The 21,218-nt window shown below is 38.7% G+C and overlaps 1 protein-coding gene and 1 long non-coding RNA gene across 4 annotated transcripts in view; one reads left to right on the forward strand and one right to left on the reverse strand.

Annotated features, from left to right (window-relative positions):
- The window catches only part of BEST3 (bestrophin 3), a 41,888-nt gene extending 35,922 nt beyond the window's left edge, over positions 1-5,966 (reverse strand). Inside the window, exons 1-3 of one of the 3 annotated variants that reach the window (XM_045062061.1) lie at positions 5,698-5,965; positions 3,977-4,152; positions 359-453 (exon numbers count right to left, since the gene is read on the reverse strand). In XM_045062061.1, the coding sequence (XP_044917996.1) occupies positions 359-453; positions 3,977-4,128 (247 nt within the window). In that variant the 5' untranslated portion in view covers positions 4,129-4,152; positions 5,698-5,965. Of the gene's footprint in view, positions 1-170; positions 777-3,976 lie in introns of those variants that run through there. The other 2 variants (XM_019835201.3, XM_019835207.3) reach the window with 2 other exon arrangements.
- Positions 5,967-14,719: 8,753 nt separating this feature from the next.
- LOC123386646 lies at positions 14,720-18,804 on the forward strand. Its single transcript, XR_006600864.1, has 2 exons — positions 14,720-15,686; positions 17,862-18,804. It is a non-coding gene; the product is annotated as an uncharacterized LOC123386646 (long non-coding RNA).
- The last annotated feature ends 2,414 nt before the right edge of the window (positions 18,805-21,218 follow it).

Below are 21,218 nucleotides of genomic sequence, written 5' to 3' on the forward strand. Positions count from 1 at the left end.
ATGTTGTTATCCATACTTATGACTTTGCCCTCCAAAAAAAAAAATAAAAATGTAATTTGTGCCTGGCAATGTCATAGCACCCAGTAAGTGGGTGTTAGAATTCAAATATTGATGGCAAAAATGGGCAGTTAGTGAAGAGGAAGCTTGATTGTCTGATAGCAAATTATTACCTCAAACTTGTTTGGTGTTAATTTAGCGAAAGCAGCCCTGAGGGCAAACTTTATGGATGATTCTGGTTCGATTGCAAGCAGCGGCTTTTCAGGCATGCCTCTCAGCTTGGAAACACTCCCATGCAGAGTCACTGATGTCATCCGAACAGAGACAGTGTGGCTGCGTTCTGCGTGTGACCTATACTTACCAAGCACAAAGGTTACTGGAATTTGTTCAGCATATCTGTCACAGTAAATTGATAATTTTTCAAAGTAACGTTTTTGGGCTCCTGTAAGTAACAATCTGGAGCAAAAATAAAATGCACAGCCCTTTATGATATTATACTTCTGCACCTGCTTTGCAAGTGATATTCAGTGCAAACAATTAAGCACAAATAATTGTAATTTTTTTTAAGAAGCGATAATGCTTTTTTCTACCTAAGCTGATAGATCTCAAAAGCTTTTTAATTGCTGAATGTTTCAAGTACCAATGTTTTCAGTACATAAATGTTATTGGCCATTAGACAGTGGGATTTATTAACTTCCATTTACTTATATGTTTTTTAACTTTTATTTTTAAATACTTTATATTTTAAACTTTTATATGATGAATACATTGGATTTAGAGCAAAATAACTCATTAAAGAGTCCAATTTTCCATTATTCATCAGGTATACTTAAAAAAAGGGTGTCTTGATTAAGTGAACTACAGTTGTTAAGTAATTATGAGGATTAAATTATAACCCTAACCTTGATATCTTGATCTTACAAGTATGCTACTTAGCACATTCTTGATTATATGTGTTGTACTTCAAAGGCTATTATAACCATTTATTTTAAAACCCGCAATTATTTAAAATATAAAATAACACATAACAACAAGGAGTAAAAATTTTTATTCCTGCATTTGGTGGGTTTGTGTTTGCATAACACAAATATCAAAATTTATATTATGCATCTCACCAAAACCCATTTTCTGGTATGAACTTAGGCTAAACCTAAGTTCATTTAATGGAACTATTATTGATATTTATGTTACAGGGAGGGGATTTGCAGTCAGGAGAGACGTCCCAAGGCAGGGTAATCGTAATGGTCGAGATCTACAAGGAGAAGCAATGCAAAGAAATTTGCATAAATGAATGGTACAGCTGTTCCAAGGGAGGAAGAAATCCCTGGGAAAGATCCATTACAACATATGTCAAAAGCCCTGTTTGAGTCGGTAGAATTTTGATAGAGGAAGCAGAGGGATGATGGGGTAACAGCGAGCCACCAATCAGATTGTGCATGAAGAGCTGGTAGTGACAAAGGAGTTTGGGGTGCAGGATGGGCTTGGAGTTCCTGCCTCAGCTTTGAGGAGGTTTCAGAAATTCTTATTCATCTTATTCTTATTCAGCTGCACAGGCCTGTCAAGGTCATGCCAATGACAAATCACAGCCATAACAGTTTCCGACACTCAGATAGAAATGGTCCAAGAGGATTTAAAGGCAGAAAGCACAGACCTTAAGGTCAGACAAAGCCAGGTCTGAATCTCAGATCTGCCACTTACAAATTTGGACTTGGAACATATTTTTAAATCTCTCTGAGCCTCAGTTTTCTCACTTGTAAATGGGGACAATAAAGCCTATGTGTTAGGAATGTTATGAGGATTAAAGAATATATCATATATAAAACCACTGAACATACAGTGTCATACTTTTTCGATAATAAAGTGATGGTTATTATTAACAACTGGTCAAAGGAAAAAATACTTAGCTAATAGCTCCGTAGAAAGTTTACTAGCTAAAAAGTACTAAAATGGTGATTTTTGTCGAATTCACCCCAAAATAAAAAGAGGTATACTCAAAAGTAATGAAGTCTGGTTTTGTCTCATGATTTTTGCTAAGTATCATTATTTGCTTAGAATAGAATTTTAAAACTTAGGACGATTAGTAGACATGAGAATGATGCTATAATTTTCTACAGGTATGTTTGACTTTCTTGATAAATTCAACCTATAGCGGTTGGTATACCTCCAATCAAGATTAAGAGTATATTTTGACGAGATTTTATAGCTGAACTTTACAAAAATGAAGAATGACTTGCACGATTGATCATTGTTATAAATGTAAGCACTCTTTGGTCTTTAGCAAAAATACGTGCATACAATTTTGTGGGGTATAAGCAAGATATTGAAGCAAGAGTGGAGGCCCCATGGAGGATTTCTGGCCACGACGCGGCTGCTCTGAGTGCTATTCAGAGTGCTATTGCAGCAGTAGCAGCAATAAACTCACATTAGTAAAAAGAAACTAATGAGACAGTTCTTCTGAAACGTCATGTGTCTTCCACTATTTCCTATTCTGAAGCATTAGGTGATACAAAAATACATTGTCAAAATAACGTTGTACTTATAAGACACATCTGAAAAATTATTAGAGGTTTTTAAATAAAACCCCTGATGTCCCTTTACAGATATTTTGATATGCAGCAAAATAGCCCTTCCTATTCTATTTCTGACAATTATCAGCTGGCCAAATTACTCTCTCTCTTGGTCAAAGGGAGTCCTGTGGCTGCAAAGAAGAAGGTCGGTAAGAGCAATAATACGAAGTCGTTCATCAGTATGCGGGAGAGAAAGAACAAACTGAAGTACATAGAAAAGGTGGAAATACAGCCTCAAAAACCTTTAGCTTTTCTATTTTAAGTTTTAAATTCCCCCAGAGTAGAAATGTATGCAATAAGTTTTAATTAAAAAAAAACTAAACACAGATATCACATGTTTTCACTCCTACGTGGAATTTGAGAAACTTAACAGAGGACCGCAGGGGAAGGGAAGGAAAAATAAGTTACAAACAGAGGGGGAGGCAAACCGTAAGAGACTCTTAAGTACAGAGAACAAACTGAGGGTTGATGCGGGTGATGGTTGTGAAGGAGGGGAAAATGGGAGACGGGCATTGTGGAGGGCACTTGTTGGGACGAACACTGGATGTTGCATGTAAGCGACGAACCACGGGAAATCTACTCCCAAAGCCAGGACTACACTGTACACGCTGCATGTTAGCTAACTTGGCAATAAAGTATTTAAAAATAAATAAATAAAAATAGAATAAAATAAAATTAGTTAAAAAAAAACTCATAAAGCTTCCCATTTGCACTACTGGTAACATTTTATTTAGACTATAATTTTAGTCACACAAGTATTTCCTCAACATGATTTTGCTCAAATTTTCTGTCGATCTGACGGGCTTAGGTTGTGATGGTATAAAGAATAAACATCTTCTGTTGTGAACATAATGTACCCCGCACTCAGAGGGTAAAAATAAAATAAATTCATTTTCAGGCCTCGGCACCACCCTGGAGGAGATCTTGTCATTCCAGGCAAAAGAAAGTCACCTGATAGACACCCTTCACGGACATGTCAATTATGTAGGTAGTGGCTATAAGCTGCCAAGTCACAAATTCAAACCAGCAATGACATAGCTGAGAGAGGCACCGATGATTATTTGTTCGTGGCCTTTGCCACTCAAAATCACCACTGAGTGAGGAGTTAAGTAATAAATCTGCCATTTTATGCCTCCGGCAAAATCCTGGCAGGGTGCCTAGTGTCACATTGTGATCAATTCACATGGGGCTGGCATGAGGGCCACCTGGACATGATAGAGTCTACTTGAGATCCCTCAGCATGGGTTAAGTGTGGATTAAAATACCCTGAGATGAAGAATGCAAGAGAGGATCATGCAAAAGAGGAGATTACATAAGGCAAAAGTCAGCGGCAACCCAAGGCTCAGATTTTTGAGACTGTATTCTTACATGATATTTGATGGCCGTTTAAGGAGACATGCAAAGGAAGGTACCTGTACACCAAACTTATTGCCGTGTAAAAAACAGCAAAGACAATAAATTCCCTGTACAGTAGTTTGTAGATGCTGCCTCTCCACTTGAGGAGTAACCTATGAAATCCAAAAAAAGTCGCATTTGCTACTTTACTGGAGTACGTGACAGTCATCTCGGATAGCTTTTCTATTTTTTTCTAGAAGAGCAAGAAGACAAAACACAAGTAAAAATCAGTGCTTAAGATGGAACATAAATCTGTGTCTCAAAGAAACCCAAGCCGGTCGCCAGTCAACCATCTCCCCATTTTGCCTTTCTCTGTTTAAACCATTTGGAATTTGGAGATAACCAACATCTCCATGTTAAATCTTTTAGTAGAAAAGGGGAGGAGAGTAGTCTCTGGAAAGAGTATTCTTAGAACCCGGCTTAATTTATAAATATTATTTTCAGGTTTTATAGTCATGACTTAGTAATATTTGAACAAACGAATGAATATGACATATGAAATATGTTGTAGAATCACCTGTCATGTTATTTTCCTAACCCACGGGAAGATTCAGGGTACTGATACGCTATACTAATTGACATTTTCAAAGGCACTGGCCATACTTACTGTTTGGGTCTTTATCTGCTACAGTATGTAAAGAAGTGTTTATTTCACCCTTAAATTTCGTAAGGGGAACTTAATGGCTCTCTTCTGAGAACTCAGGAGATATTGTTGAAAAGAAGCAAGACTCTTAAGAGAATTTAATTGATGGGTCACTTTTGGTGGTTTTAGTTGGATGTGGGTATCTCTCTAGCGGAGCTGCAAGTGCACGGTTGACACTCTGTACATTTCAAAAGGCAGGGCCACAGGGATAGTATACAGAAGGTGCACTTCCCTTTGGAAGTCACGCGTAAAAGGCTTAGGGAGGTTCACTTTCTGTTTGGAGCCGACCAAAATAAGGCCATCATTTAGGGCTCTCTCCACGTGGATCTGTTCCACAGATACGGGTAGAATGAGAATTGGACCCCTATGCCTCGTTTCAGTGAGTTCTCTGGCATTCATTGCTTTTCAACAAGACATCAAACATTCAGGTTCTGAGACGGCCCCGAACTAATCTTTGTTTGAAAATCCTGCACCACCACTTTCTAACATGGAGCATATACAGAGAAAATGAAATTTCTCGGAAATCTTTCTTGTTTCAAAAGAATCTCTGAGGGGAGTCTTCCAGAGCTACTTAGATGGAAATTATGGAGGTCTGAGGTGGAAGTGGGCAGATTTCTCATATAAAGTAGCCTGCAACCCACATTTTATCTAAACGGGAAGACGTTCTGTCTTTCTTCAGAGGTGGGAAAACAATCCAATTCTAATTTGCCTAGTTTCCCTAAAGAAATAAAACCCTGGCACTGTATTCACAAACTTAAGCCTTCAGCATCACTGATTTTAGTAAAGAAACCAGGACTTTTGGCATAAGTAAGTGGCATTACGAGAGGACGGGAATCATGCCACAGCCAGTTTCATTTTTCCATTTTACCTTGTCTATCTGTGTAATGTGAGTACAGTCAAAACTGGGAGAGAGGAGCCTAATAAATTAAGCACATTTTATAATTTGTTCTCGTGGGCAGCATCATTTTAAATAACAGTCCTCAACTTTTTTTTCGTTTAACCATCCACCCTTCTATTTCGGCTATCAGAAAAATTAAGATCAGACAGAGTAGAGATCAGAATTAAAATGCATAGATATACTCTCTGTGCACTAACCTATTTCTTTGGTTTCAAGTCTCCGACGGGAAAGAAACTCTTCCAATTTCAGGCTCCCCCTGAAGAGGTGCCTTCAGGTCGGTGTTGCGTTCGGCTCCGCTCTTCACTCATGCACAGTCAGATTTTCTTTCCTTCCCTGGCCACCGAGAAGACCCAGAGGGTGACAAGTACAGGAGTTAAATGTTTTTCCACTTGTGGAGGCCTGTTTATGCCAATTTGCCCACTGATGACAGTTATAGCCGGGAACAAACAGAAGCAACAGCTGCTGATGTAGCTTTTTCCTCATCTATAATTATAACTCCACCTGCCGCCCAAAGTACCCCTTTGAATGAGAAGTCGGAGGTGACGTGAAGGAGATTGGGCCATTGAAGTACAAGGTTCTGAAGAGGCTCCACTGGTCAAAAAAGGGAATTAGGACAGTCTGTGTGTGCTTAAAATGAAGAAGGAGCTGTTGTGAAGCCATAAACTGGGGCAGATAAGAATTTCCTTTCATCTGAGAGGTATTGAGAATGCTCTCCCATTAAAAGCAACAAGCATACGTGTTTCAGTGTGCGTGTGGGCGCACGTGTGCGCACGCATTTTAGCAGAGCATAGAAAATTATTATGTGTGATGGCTTAGTGTAGCGGAAAATAACACCCTGATTCATTCATTACGTTTGTTATCCTTCCATGTCAGCTAGGAAAAATTGTAAATTATTCAAAATGACTTCCATAGTTTCCTTCTTGAAAGAGAGAGTTCATTGGTATTCTTTAGATAATGAAATAAATAATTTCAGGGTCTATTCCTGGGGACTTTGCAATCTTCTAAAGTAATGTGTGCACCCAGCATTGCAACTTAAGCTTAACTAAAATGACTACCAAAAAAACCCATATATTTTTGTGAGAAAAGAGGAGTAAAAAGACACTCATTCTAAAATTGAGAATATATACATTTAAAAGGTGGTGGTTTTTTTTTTACAGCAGTCTTAAGTTTTATATGCATTTTCCTGGTTTCTTTATCAAACTATAAGCACCTTAGAGCAAAGAGTTATAGTGTCTGATTTCTTGCCCCCATCCCTGTTCATAGTTCCAGCATGAAGCCCTGTGTATAATGGATATTCAATATGCATCTGTCGTTTGATTATCACCTTGTCACTATGATACTTCTGTCAGTACGTTTGGGGGAATTTATGAACATTTTATTTATTTATTTATTTATTTACTTATTTATTTATTTATTTAAATTTGTGAACATTTTGAAAGCACATATTTTCTATTTGGTTGCTATGAAAAGTGGCTGGATAGACCTGACATTGCATTTCTAAAGGTTTGCAAGACTAATCAACGTTATAGAGTTTGAGCAAATCTAAACCCAAGTGCTTATGAAATAGAAACGTGGGAGGTAGTTTTAAAAATTCTCACTTTTGGGGGCTCCTGGGTGGCTCAGTCAGTTAAGCAACTAACTCCTGATTTAGGTTCAGGCCATGATTTCACGGTTCATGAGAGCCCTGAGTCGGGCTCAGTGCTGACAGTGCAGAGCCTCCTTGGGATTCTCTCTCTCCCTTTCTCTCTGCCCCTCCCCGCCTCTCAAAATAAATAAACATTAAAAAAAAAACCTCTCGCGTTTGTGTCTCCTGTTGGATGTGTGGTTGGCCCTGAAACGTGGCATGATTCCCAGCAATCACGACTGCATAACTGGGGAGTCTGCCTCATCTTTGGGGCACTGTTGGCCGGTCTCACTTTTAAACAAGGTTAATGATGTTCATATTTCCCATCAGGCTCTTTTAAGGAATGACTAATTAATGGTTGAGAACGCATTCTAAATGCAAGTTAGTCAATAATGACTAGACTAAATGAACAAACTCTCATTATTGGGCTCTGAGTCTGGCGGCTATTTCTAACACATACCAAAAGATGCCATTCAGAAATGAACTCATTAGAGGGGACAAGCCACTATAGCTTATTTCAAAATATCCAAACAAATTGCAAAGTTAACTGTTTATATGATTTTTTGAAGAAAACTTTAAAGTCTCTTGTTTAAAATAGACATATTCCAGATTCTGAAAGTAACATATGCTTATTAATAATTAAAACAACATATAGGGGCACCTAGGTGGCTCAGTTGGTTAAGCGGCCAACTTTGGCTGAGGTCATGATCTCACGGTTTGTGGGTTTGAGCCGTGTGTCAGTCTCTGTGCTGACAGCTCAGAGCCTGGAGCCTGCTTCAGATTCTATGTCTCCCTCTCTCTTTGCCCCTTCCCCATTCTCACTCTCTCTCTCTCAAAAATAAATAATAAAACATTAAAAAAAAAGAAAAAGCCCCACATTCATTTTAAACTCTTTTACTTGTATCATTGATGTGAGGAATCTTTGCTAAATTTCTTTTGAGTGCTTGGTCGAACATGGTCATGTGCACACAAAACTTTGCATTCAAATAAGTTCCAAGTTTTGCTCAGTCGGAAGAGCATGCGACTCTTGATCTTGGGGCTGTGATTTTGAGTCCCACGTTGGGTGCAGAGAATACTTACAAATAAATATGCCAAGACCAGAAATTGTTGTATTTTGGAGAATTTTATTCCGACTCTCAGATTTTTGGACATTACTAAATGGAGAACAATGAATCATAAATGTTTTTGCACAGGAAAAGGGCTTGAAAAAAATCTGTGTTGTAGAAAGGGGAGTCTGTGAGAAGAGTGTGTGATGTATTTGAGTGGGCAGGGACCATAGAGAGGGAACCAGTTTGGAGTTATTACGGCTGTTGGTAGTGGGGTGGTGGGTGAGTGCAATGCAGAAGGATGGTGAGATAAAGTCCAGAGGAAAACTACCACTGGGGGGAGAAAAAGGAGGACGGACTGAAGGGGGAGCCAAAGGAGGAAAGAGAAGTCTGATAGGACGCTTGCTTTGTTCATTGAGCCCGCTTGCTCATGAAGAATGAGAACTACATAATATTTCGGATTTGTTCAAATGACACAGTTCTTTGTAGGGCACCATGTAACTTTAAGATGTTTATCCTGCAAATAAAAACTTCTGATTAGAAAAAAATGGATGCAAAGTAAAATCACAAAGAGGAGCTCATGTGTGCATCAACAGTCAAGTTGTTGAATTATGTTTGATTAGCTAATCTTCAGTTTTTCTGTTAATAATTCTGTTAATAATGATTCTTCTGGCACTTACTCATTTTGCTATATGTTGGATCTCTCTAGAAAAAAGACGGTAGTCAGTGCCAAGGCCCAAGAAAAATTCATACAGTAAACTTCCAGTTGAGAACATTGATTCATTCATTTTTCCCCCACATCAGAATACCTTGGTTCAGTTGGTTTGAGAACCACTCACGGTGATATTTTTCCCTACAGACAATTTTTTATTGGCTCAGTGGTACTGTAAGCCTCTTGGGAACACCTGCCTTACTCTTTCTTATTTTTCCCCTATGTATTGGCTGCCACGATTGATGCCATAGCTGCAAAACGAGCAGTTGAGTGGGACAAGTCTTGTGTCTGTCCAGATGAATGGAGATTTCTGATATATGTTGTTGGTGATAGAACTCTGCCGAAAAAATCAAATCCAAGTGGGATTAATTAATTATTTTCTTTTTGACTTCAGGGGACAAATAGAGAACTTCTAGGATGAGAAAGACTATTGAATTTTATTACAGATGAAGCTCTAAGTTCATAAGTGACTGGATATTTGAGGAGTCATCATTACTTTCCTTACACACAGTAATTGCCAACTCAGCAAAACAGAAATGCATTAGTTCAAATTCTGAAGGTTACCTTTTTCTAATGGGCGGTACAGATACTTTGTTCTATTTTAGGGATGAAAGCTCAGAGTCTAGAGAATTCTTACTATGGTACTTAAAGTGTATCCTGTGCTTTCTAATCAATGATATTTCTTAAATGGATGGTACCACTTAGCTCAGGTACATTCCTGATTGCTGAAGAAAAAAACCCTTGCAACATAGAACCAATTAAAAAACTGTTTCGTTTTACATGAAAAAACACGCAAATCCAAGTATGTTGTTAAACTGCTGAGAAATTGTTACTTCACCACTGCAATGGCCATCTGGAAATCATGTGGTAAATCATGTGGGTAAAGGGAAGATACAGGTAAATAGAAAAATTCTATGCATAAATATCTGGATACGTCTAAGACACCCTTTTATCTGCGGTAAAATGCGTGTGCATATGAAAACCAGTTGTTGGTTCTGCTTCTCCCATAAGGTGGATTGCTCCTTAATGGCTACTGTGGGGAGAGTAGTGGGTTTGGAGTAAGAGAATGAAGAAGGAACTTCAGTTTGTGCTCCATATAATTTTGTATTTTTAAAATACCATCCATATTTTCATATTTAATCATATGCAATAAAAAATCTTATCTTAAATTTATTCCTCCAGCCCAGATCTTACACCCAACTCCAGAATATCCTTAGTATTCTCAACAATATCCCAAACCCTAAAGGCCTCAAACTGGGCCCCTGATCTTTTCCCCAAAACATGCTCCTCCTGCAACTTTTCGTCTCCGTTGATGAAAATTCCTTCCTTCCAAAAGATAAAAAACCTAGGAGTCACTTTCATCTCCTCTTTTTCTTTCATATCGCTGTCCAGTCTTCCACAAATCCATCCACAAATTCTCCACTGTCCAAATATACTCAGAATCTGTTATTTCATTTTCTTCTCACATCCTTGTCTCCTCCCTTCCCACCTCCCCAGAGCCACTATCATCACTCTCCCAGCTTCTTCTAGCAGCTTCCCAGCAGGCGTCCTTGATTTCCACTTGCTCCCTTCAATATCTGACAAAAAGGCGGAGGGCTCATACTAAAAGTAAGTCAGGTGAGTGGTGTCACTCCTCTGCCCAAAGCCCGTCTATGGCTCCCTGTTTCTCACAGTAAAAGCCCAAGTCCTTCAGTGGCCCGCAAGGTCTTTCATGACTTGCCCCATTCCCCCTCTGGTCTCATTTCCTATTACTCTCTCCTTTCCTTCCTCCAACATATCCAGCATTGTTCCATTCTAATGTTTAGGAATGGCTCGTCTTTCTGCCTGAAATGCCCTTCCTCCAGATATTTGAGCGGTTGTCTCCCTCATTCTTTCAAATCTTTGCTCAAATATTTTCTCAATGATCTGATAATCCTACTTAAAATTGAATACTGACCCAGCACACCTCTCTCTCCATTGCCCTCCTGACCCCCCCCATCCTTTTGTTTTTTTATCCATGCCATTTATCTCCTTTAAATATACCATCTAATTCACACATTTATTGTGTTTACTGTCTACGTATTTGTACTAAATTGGAAGTTTCATGAGGGCAGAGGGCCATCTGTTTTGTTCACTGATGAGAACAAAGTGCATCCAATGCCTAGTTCAATAAATATTTATTGAATGAATAAATCTAAAAAGACTAGAGGGATTTCCGCTTTCTGTCATGTAAATTTCATGAGAACAGATTTCATTATTTTGTAACTTGCTTTATATCTAATCCCCAGAAAAGTGTCTGGCATCTAATAGGTACTCAATAAATATTAGTGAAATGAGTAAAAGAACATACATTTTCACTCAGATTTTAGCCCATCTTTTTCATATAAATGGTTTTTATAGAATGAAAATGAAAAGACTCAGTATTTTTTCTGCAGCACTTTTACAGCGCACCAGAAAACTAAAGACTGATACCACTTAGGGACCTCTGAGTACCGACTTTGCATTCTCTCTGTACTGTGGGAAGCTACACCTGCATTGTGTGGTCACCTCTCTCCTGGGTTTCTCTACCCTTAGCTTAATAACTCAGGAATTTAGAGAATCGGGGTGTGAATGGCCTCTTTCAGGCACCCATCTGCCTACCTTTGATCTATTTCTTTTCTTTTCTTTTTTCTTTTCTCTTACTGACCTCAAGGAGATTCAGACTAGGATACCACTGTCCATTAAATAACAATAAGGAAAGAGGCAGAAATAAATTGATTCCTTCTACTTCCTACTGACTTCTTCCATAGCATCATTTTGTTCCAGGCATGGGACTGAGCACTCACTTTGCTGGTGACAAATGCATTGCACAGCCATTAAAATAGCAGTGTAATGAAAGGATGAATACAGTAAATGTTCTTTGATGATGGTCTCGGTGGTGGTGATATCATTCTTGTGGCTCATAAGGTGCCTTGAGGTTCTTGACTTTGAATGCCCTTCTGGGATAGGGGATAGGATTCTTGGTGAAGATTAAATTACAAAAGTCCTTTAGGGTAACTATAATGACTAAATCCAATATCAGAGTAATAGAATATGAGGGGTGTCAATATTCAGATCCACTGATAAGGTGGTATTTCAGAGCATATTCTGATATATTTCAATATTTCTGTGACACAAAAATGGAGTTAAATTGAGAATTAAGTATATCTCCTGTCTTCATTCCTTACCACCCTCTACATACTCTGATAGCATGGGGATGACTCATGTTCACTCTCATCTGTTTTTCACATAGACTCATGATTAGACTAAATTAAAAACACAAAAATGAGTTGCATAAAAGCCAACTCATAGAACTCAGCCTCTACCAGACCTCATGGCATCCTATAAAAACATAAATCTTGCCTTCAGGAAAATGAAGTCTGTTTGTGTGTGGACAAGACTACAGATTCTCCCTTAGCACGGTATTATCTTGCTGTAAGAGGACTAAAGAAAAAGGTAAGCTATATACAGTTTCCTTTTCCTCGTGGTACAACTAGGTGGGTGCTTCTTTCTCTTGGGCTTCCCTTCTGCAACCCTTTTAAAAAAAGTTTAATTTTGTTGGGGCATCTGGGTGGCTCAATTGATTAGTATTCGACTTCAGCTCAAGTCATGATCTCGCAGTTCATGAGTTCAAGTCCTGTGTTGGGCTCTGTGCTGACAGCTTGGAGCCTGGAACATGCTTCGGATTCTGTGTCTCCCTCTCTCTCTGCCCCTCCCCAACTCGTGCTCTGTCTCTGTCTCTCTCTCAAAAATAAACATTAAAAAAAAAAAAAACTTAAAAAAAGCAAACACATTAAAAAAGTTTAATTTTATTATATTTATCATTAGACTATTTACAAGAACTAGAATTGTTCTTTGCTAGCTTCTTCTGTTCTTTTGCTACAAAATTATATATTAACTTACCTTTGACCCAGTAATTCCATTTCCAAGAATCCACCCTGATGTATTCCTCCAATAATGCAAAAATGCATATGTACCAGGAAATTAATTAAAGCATTATTTGTAGCTGCAAAATGTTGGAAAGAACCTAAATGCTTTCACATAGGCAAGTGGTTGAATACACTATGGTCATCCACAAAATGGAATACTACATGCATGCAAAAAGGAATAAGAATGATCTTTATAAATTGATATGGAGTGACTTCCAGGATGCATTGGGTGAAAAAAGCAAATGCAAAAGAGTAGCTATAGCAAATAAGCACATGGAAAGAAAGATATTTACATCATTAGTCATTAGGAAAATGCACATCAAAACCACATTGAGATACACTTCACACCCACTAGGATGTGTTGGCAAGGATGTGGAGAGACTGGGACCCTTGTACATTGCTGGCGGGAACGTGAAATGATGCAGCTGCTCTGGAAAACAGTTTGGCATGAAACTGTCCAAAAGTTAGGCATGAAATTACCCTTAGGACCCAGCAACTCTCCTTCTAGGTTTGTATTCAAAATATTGAAAACAGATATTCAAACCAATATTTGTACATGAATGTTCATGGCAGCACCATTCGCAATAGCGAAAAGGTGGAAACAACCCAAATGTTCATCAGCTGACAGACAGATAAACACAATGCAGTATATCCATGCAATGGAACACTTTTTAGCCAAAAAGAGACGTGAAGTACTGACATATGCTATGATCTGGATGAACTTCAAATATATTATGTTAAGTGAAAGAAGTCAGATACAAAGTTCACACCTATTGTGTAATTCCATTTAGATTAAATATCCAGAATAGGTTAATCCACTGAGACAGAAAAGAGATTAGTCACTGGCAGTGGCTGTGGAGAAGGAGGACTGGGGAGTACCTTCTCAACGGGTATGAGTGTTCTTTGAGGGGCAATGAAAATATTGTGGAACTAAACAGAGACAGTAGCTGTACAACATGTGAATATGCTAAACACCAGTGAGTTGTACACCTTATTTTTTTATTTTATGTTAAATGTTTGTTTATTTAGTTTTGAGAGAGCGAGAGAGAGCAAGAAAGGGAGCATGTGTGCACGTGTGAGGGAGGATCAGAGAGAGAGGGAGAGAGAGAGAATCCCAAGCAGGCTCTGCACTGCCAGCACAGAGTCGGACACGGGGCTTGATCCCATGAACTGTGAGATCATGAACCTAGCTGAAATCAAGAGTCAGACAACTGAACCACCCAGGCACCTCAAACTTTACACTTAATTATTTTTTTCATCTTGGTTTTATTTTTGAGAGAGAGAGAGCGGGGGAGGGCAGAGAGAGGAAGACCCAGAATCTGAAGTAGGCTCCAGGCTCTGTCTTCACAGAGCCTGATGTGAGGCTTGAACCCATGAACTTTGAGATCATGACCTGAGCCAAAATCGGACGTTCAGCCTACTGAGCTACCCAAGTGCCCCCCAAACTGTACCCTTTAAAATGGATAGTTTTATATTATGTGAATTGTACTTCAATAATAAAAGAAAGAGTTCCTGTAGTATGCCTCCTTTCATGAAAGATAAAAGGTGAGATAAAATATACATGTATCTATTCCTTTATGCAAAAGAAATACAAGAAGGATTAAACCTCATGAAATTGGTTACTCAGGATTGAGTGGGAGTCGGGTGGGAAGAACGAGGAGGCAGGAATGGGGTAGCAGGGTTGGGAGAATGCCATTTACCTGATATTCCATTTTGTAGTTTTGTATGGCTCCGACTCTTAGAAGCATGGTAATGTTTCACATATCCCCAAAATAAAGAATTAAAATAAACCAGGAGGTGGGGGAGGGAGGGGGAGCCCAAATTAGAATACAAAGAGTAACAAATGGATGTAAATGTATTACTGATTATTATCGTAACCATACAAAAGAAGTTGGTGAAGAACAAACCAACTCTGGACTGTGTAATGTAAGGCTAAAGACAGAACTGTCTGCAAATATTATACTCTAGTTAGCAAATTTTTTTCCTCAAGGGTATGGGTTAGCAATTCTGGAACTACTTTATATGTATACTAGGATTGAATAAGTAATGGGCTTCTTTGAGAAATGATTGATTCCAGGGAAAATATAAGATGAATTAGGAATATCTTAAGGTACTGGAAAATATGGAAGCACTAAAAATGATGATGTGTGTAAAAATGATACAGGAACCAACTTGAAGGAGTTTCCAATGAAAGCTGGGACAAGTTGAGCTAAAAAATAAATAATGATAGTAATGGATTATGATGTAGAAAGTGAAATTAACGTCCCTGAGTCCATACTGATATAAATAAATAAACAAATGGAGAGAAGAAACAGCTCTTCTTTAATAATAATAATAATAATAATAATAATAATAATAAAGGAATGATAGGAATAGAAAATCACCAAAAGGCAAAGATTAGAATAGTTCATGGGCACTTAAAAGCAGTGAAGGTAAGAATGTCGAGAAATAGGATATTTGCATAGTCTCAAAGTACCTCCTCCCAAGATAGTTTTAGTTACAAAAGGATAAATAGTAACTTTATAGAGATTACACATGGCCAAACTGTATAACCAAGCGATGAAAGTCAACTTCTCCAGTAAGAAGTCATTGGCATCAGAACCCTTGAGATGAGGTGCTGAGAAAGCGCACCCTCACTTACACTGTATTCTTACCTCAAATGCATAACCTCAATTTAATCACAGGAAGACATCAGACAAATGATCAATGGAAGGCTATTCTACAAAATAACTGACCAGCGCTCTTTGACAGTGTCTAGGATATGAGAGACAAAGAACGATTGAGAAATGGTCATAAACTGGAGAAGACTAAGGAAACATGACAACTGGATCCTGGACCAGAAAAAAGGACATGAGTGGGACAACTTGGTTAAATTTGGGTAAGGTCTGCAGACTAATTAATAGTATCGTGTCAGTGCTCACTTTCTGGTTTTGACCACTGTGCTTAGGTAAGATGTTAACATTAGGGGGAACCCAGTGAAGGGCATATGGGAACTCTGTACTATTGGTGCAATTTATCTCTAATCTAAAATTTTTCAGAATAAGTTAAAAACAAAAAAGTCTTTCTCACTCAAAACCTTTTTGTTTATTTTGCTTGCCGTCACATATAGCTGAGCCAAGATTTTGAAAATATGTGTAGAGTGACATCATTAATTTCCCTTTCAAAAAAAAATTGAGGGATTAAGGAAGAAAATTGGGATTATTAAATTAAGTTGCCTCTGGTCCCTCTCCCTTCCTAGGGAAAATATTTCACTGAAATGGGAAAATGGTGGGGTGGGGGGATTCAGTGGGATGGGATGATCTGGAAAAATGATGTGGAATGATGTGGAATGATCTGGAATGATCTGGAAAAATGTCACCACCCCTATACCTGAATGAGAGAGGGAAAGGAGAAGTTGGTGGAACCCAGAGAGGATAGCTGAATGAAAAGAACGCTGGAGAGGATTTGTGGGTGCCTTCAGGGGCAGGACACAACCAGCCCACAATACCCATCTGAGATTGCCAGGTGAATAAATGGCCCAGTCTTACTCCTCCTCTGCCGTCTCAGCTCCTGCCAGGGCCTCCCACTGGCTGCACCCATCCAGAAGCTGGAGGTCAGTTTAAACATTTCCACCTTTAGAGATTCATAACAGAGTACAGAAGTTTGGAAAGGGGATCTGGAGGGAAAAAAATGGAAAGGCACCAAGTACTGAGATCAGCTAGTGTATCTCTTGTTTTGCAGATAGGAAAAAGAAGCCTCAGTGAGAGGGAAAATTTTTCCCATGTCACAATAAAAGGCAGTATAGTCGGGCTGAAAACCTATTGGTTTGCAAATTAAAACACCTACGTTCAGTCTTGATTTGGGCCCTACACTGCACTTCAGTTTCCGTATCTATGAATAAATGAGGTAGACTAAAGCAGAGGTATGGTTTCATACATACCTCTGGTATACATGAGGGTTTTCAGGTGGTAAAAGGGCATGAAGAGTTTTAAGTGAATCAGTTTTTAGACCCACAACTTCTTTATATATATGTATTCTCTCCTAAAATTAATGTGCTTTCCTTTTCATAAATGTTCTCCTACTTGATGAAAGGAAAGCGTTCCTCTCAGGCATCTCAAATACCACTGTGATGCATTATTCCAAGATGTGAAAATTTGAGGGCACCAGACAAAGGGACATTTTGAAAATGCATAGCTTTTGAGGCACATATCTGTGACAACCAACCAGAGAGTTTCAATGAAGAACTATGGAAAGGGGCAGCGGTTACTCACAGAAATGTGCATTCATACATTGTCCCTCTGAGAAGGGTTTGCATCTTATAAGCAAACATTTCACATTTCAAACCTAAAGTGGAAAGCAGGTCTTTGCCCATTTAGGAGGAAAGAAGGTTCTAGAGACAAACAAAAACATCAGACTTCTAACTATAGAGAAGAAACTGATTGTTACCAGATGGAAGGTGGGGGGGATGGGTGGAATAGGTGAGGGGGATTAAGAGTACATTTGTCATGATGAGCATGAGTGATGTATAGAATTGTTGAATCACGATATTGTATGCCTAAAACTGATACAACACTGTATATTAATTATATTGGAATTAGAAAAATATTTTTAATAAAAAAATAGGGGCACGCAGGTGATTGAGTCAGTTAAGTGTCTGACTTTGGCTCAGGTCATGATCTCGGAGTTTGTGAGTTCGAGCCCCCATCGGTCTCTGTGCTGACAACTCAGAGCCTGGAGCCTGCTTTGGATTCTGTGTCTCCCTCTCTCTCTCTGCCCCTCCCCCTGCTCTCGCTCTTTCTCTCTCTCTCTCTTAAAAATAAACATTTAAAAAAAATTTTTTAAATAAATAAAATTGTGTCAAATATACCTCGAAAAAGCTGTTAAAAACATTGCAAAAAAAAAAAAAAAGATTTTAATCTGATTCTGATTCAGATGATGAGTAGCTTGAGCTGTTCCAGGAACTGGTCGTGCCACATACCAGGCTGACTAACACAACCACAAGTGATAATATGCAATTATTTCTACTTCTTAGTACATGGTTTTATGCTTGCACAGAGTTCTTGTGTCTTCACAGAAAAACCAGTTCATGGTGAGCTAGATGGAGCCAGAAGTTTCCACGAACAATTGTCACTTCCTTGGACACTTTTTTTTTTCTTTTTTGAGAGAGAGTGAGAGCCCGAGTGACAGAGGGAGAGAGAATCTCAAGAAGGCTCTGCGCTAACAGCTAACATCTCATTGTGAGATCAATTGCGAGATCATGACCTGAGCTGAAATCAGGAGACAGACGCTTAACGGACTGAGCTGCCCAGGTGCCCGCCTTTAAACACTCTTAAACTCAGATGGAGGAACTCTTGTGCCAGGTCAGCCTTATGATTTATCTTACTCTGCTGTCCACTTGAGGAGCAGCACTGATCTCTTGGATGCCAACTTTAAGGCTAATAACTTCCAGGTTTCCAGTAGTGGTCAATGACGATTCCGCCTTCCTTACATTTCTCTAAATAGCCCATCCGGTTCTTGAAAATGGTATTATTATTTTGTTAAACTGACAACATGCCCATTGTAAAAATTCAAACAATTCAGAATAGTGAAAAGGAAGGACAAAAGCATCCTAAATTCCACCAATCAACAATAATACATTTGGTGACTGTCTTTCCAGACACACTCTGTGCCTAGATACACGTGCACATTATTTTCCATAAGTGAGACCATATAATACACACTGTGTGGTAATCTGGTCTTTCACGGAACAATGTGCTGTGATATGTATTCTGCACATCACATATATTTTATGTATGTGTTCAACACTCTCTTATTGAAGTCCATTTAGATTGTTTCTGATTTTTCACTTTCAAACAACGCTGTGACAAACATCCTTGTGCATATTTCTTTTCATGTTTCTGCAAGTGTCTCTGCATTAATGGATTGTATTATTTTTAGATCGTGGACGCCTTAGAGAATCTAATGAAAGCTATGTCTGGACCACCTCCTTTGCAAAATACACATATTCATATACCTCATTCTGACTTTGACTTTTTTGTGTGATTCCTAGATACGCCCTTTGAAGTTCATCCTCACTAAGGATGCTTGCTAAAGATTCATGTCCTCGTGTTAAGAATACTTTAGGGTTAATTCCAAGATGTGAATTTTCTTTTCTTTTTTTTTCCTTTTTAAAAATTAATTAATTTTTTTAATTTTATTTTTTATTTTTTTAAAATTTACATTCAAATTAGTTAGCATAGAGTGAAACAATGATTTCAGGAGTGGATTCCTTAATGCCCCTTAACTATCTAGCCCATCCCCCCTCCCACAACCCCTCCAGCAACCCTCAGTTTGTTCTCCATATTTATGAGTCTCTTCTGTTTTGTCCCCCTCCCTGTTTTTATATTAGTTTTGTTTCCCTTCCCTTATGTTCATCTGTTTTGTCTCTTAAAGTCCTCATATAAGCGAAGTCATATGATTTTTGTCTTGCTCTGACTGACTAATTTCACTTAGCATAATACCCTCCAGTTCCATCCACGTAGTTGCAAATGGCAAGATTTCATTCTTTTTGATTGCCGAGTAATGCTCTATTGTATATATATGCCACACCTTCTTTATTCATTCATCCATCGATGGACATTTGGGCTCTTTCCACACTTTGGCTATTGTTGATAGTGCTGCTCTAAACATGCGGGTGCATGTGTCCCTTCGAAACAGCACACCTGTATCCTGTGGATAAATGCCTAGTAGTGTAATTGCTGGGTCGTAGGGTAGTTCTATTTTTAGTTTTCTGAGGAACCTCCATACTATTTTCCAGAGTGGCTGCACCAGTTTGCATTCCCACCAGCAATGCAGATGAGATCCTCTTTCTCCAACATCTCCTCGCCAACATCTGTTGTTGCCTGAGTTGTTAATGTTAGCCATTCTGACAGGTGTAAGGTGGTATCTCATTGTGGTTTTGATTTGTATTTCCCTAATGATGAGTGATGTTGAACATTTTTTCATGTGTTGGTTGGCTATCTGGATGTCTTCCTTGGAGAAGTGTCTATTCATGTCTTTTGCCCATTTCTTCACTGGATTATTTGTTTTTTGGGTGTTTGATAAGTTCTTTACAGATTTTGGATACTAACCCTTTATCTGATATGTCGTTTGCAAATATCTTCTCCCATTCTGTCTGTTGCCTTTTAGTTTTGCTGATTGTTTCCTTCACTGTGCAGAAGCTTTTTATTTTGATGAGGTCCCAGTAGTTCATTTTTGCTTTTGTTTCCCTTGCCTCCAGGGACGTGTTGAGTAAGAAGTTGCTGTGGCCAAGATCAAAGAGGTTTTTATCTGCTTTCTCCTCGAGGATTTTGATGGCTTTCTGTCTTACATTTTGGTCTTTCACCCATTTTGAATTTATTTTTGTGTATGGTGTAAGAAAGTGGTCCAGATTCATTCTTCTGCATGTCGCTGTCCAGTTTTCCCAGCACCACTTGCTGAAGAGACTGTCTTTATTCCAAGATGTGAATTTTAATAACCTTTCATTTTATTTCTATTAATTTATTGTTTGTTGTACAAAGTTCTCATATGGTCTCTGTCTTTCTTAATTGGGTCTACCCTCCAGTCTGTGTCTAACTCTGGAGGTTTGGTAACATAACAAATGATCAGATTATATAAATTTCCATTGACTGCCACAGGGGCCAATGTGATTTTGAACATAAAACCATGCGTTCTATCTTACCTTACAGGCTTTCAGAAAGTTTCATAAAAAAAAAGTTGCATAGGTAAAAAAGAAATGTATTTGAATGATTCCCTCATTCAACAAATAGATACTGAGTAATAGCTATGTGCCAGGCTTGGTGCCGGGAGCTAAGAGATACGAAGATGAGTAAGACCCCATCCTTTCCTTCAAGGGATTCACTGTCTAGAAGGGCTGTCAGGCATAAAAGCACAGCATTGTCAGGTGGGGAGAGATTACAACCTGCTCTAATTGGGCAGCTAACACAAAGGTGTGACATAGCACACACTCAGAGAACTTTAGGGGGTCCGTGTGACTGAAGGGTAGTGGTCAGGAGGAAAGAACCATTCCCTCTGAGTTGGGTTAGCAAACTTGCTCTCTTTATATGGCCCATCTCGAGCGCCACGCATCTGAATGTTCTTCCCTCGTCTCTACACAATATTTATTTTACTTCTCAGGGAGACTCAATACTGACCTGAAAGTCAACGATCTCCAGGATGGCTAAAGTGAATCAAGGAAGCCAAATGGCTCAAGAAATAACACAGGTTACAACCAGCAGTGCAGCTATGCTGTTTGATGATAACATTTACTTCTGCATGTTTGCAGATATAGATGTCTTTGCTATGAAATCACTCCAGTAGATGAAAAGCAGGAGAAACCACAAGTCAAGTTTACATATAAGTAGACTTAAATAGATAACTAGATTGCTTGCTGTCAGCGGAGTGTGTAAATCTT

The sequence above is a fragment of the Felis catus genome, chromosome B4 (assembly GCF_018350175.1).
Source record: "Felis catus isolate Fca126 chromosome B4, F.catus_Fca126_mat1.0, whole genome shotgun sequence".
Classification (NCBI taxonomy): domain Eukaryota; kingdom Metazoa; phylum Chordata; class Mammalia; order Carnivora; family Felidae; genus Felis; species Felis catus.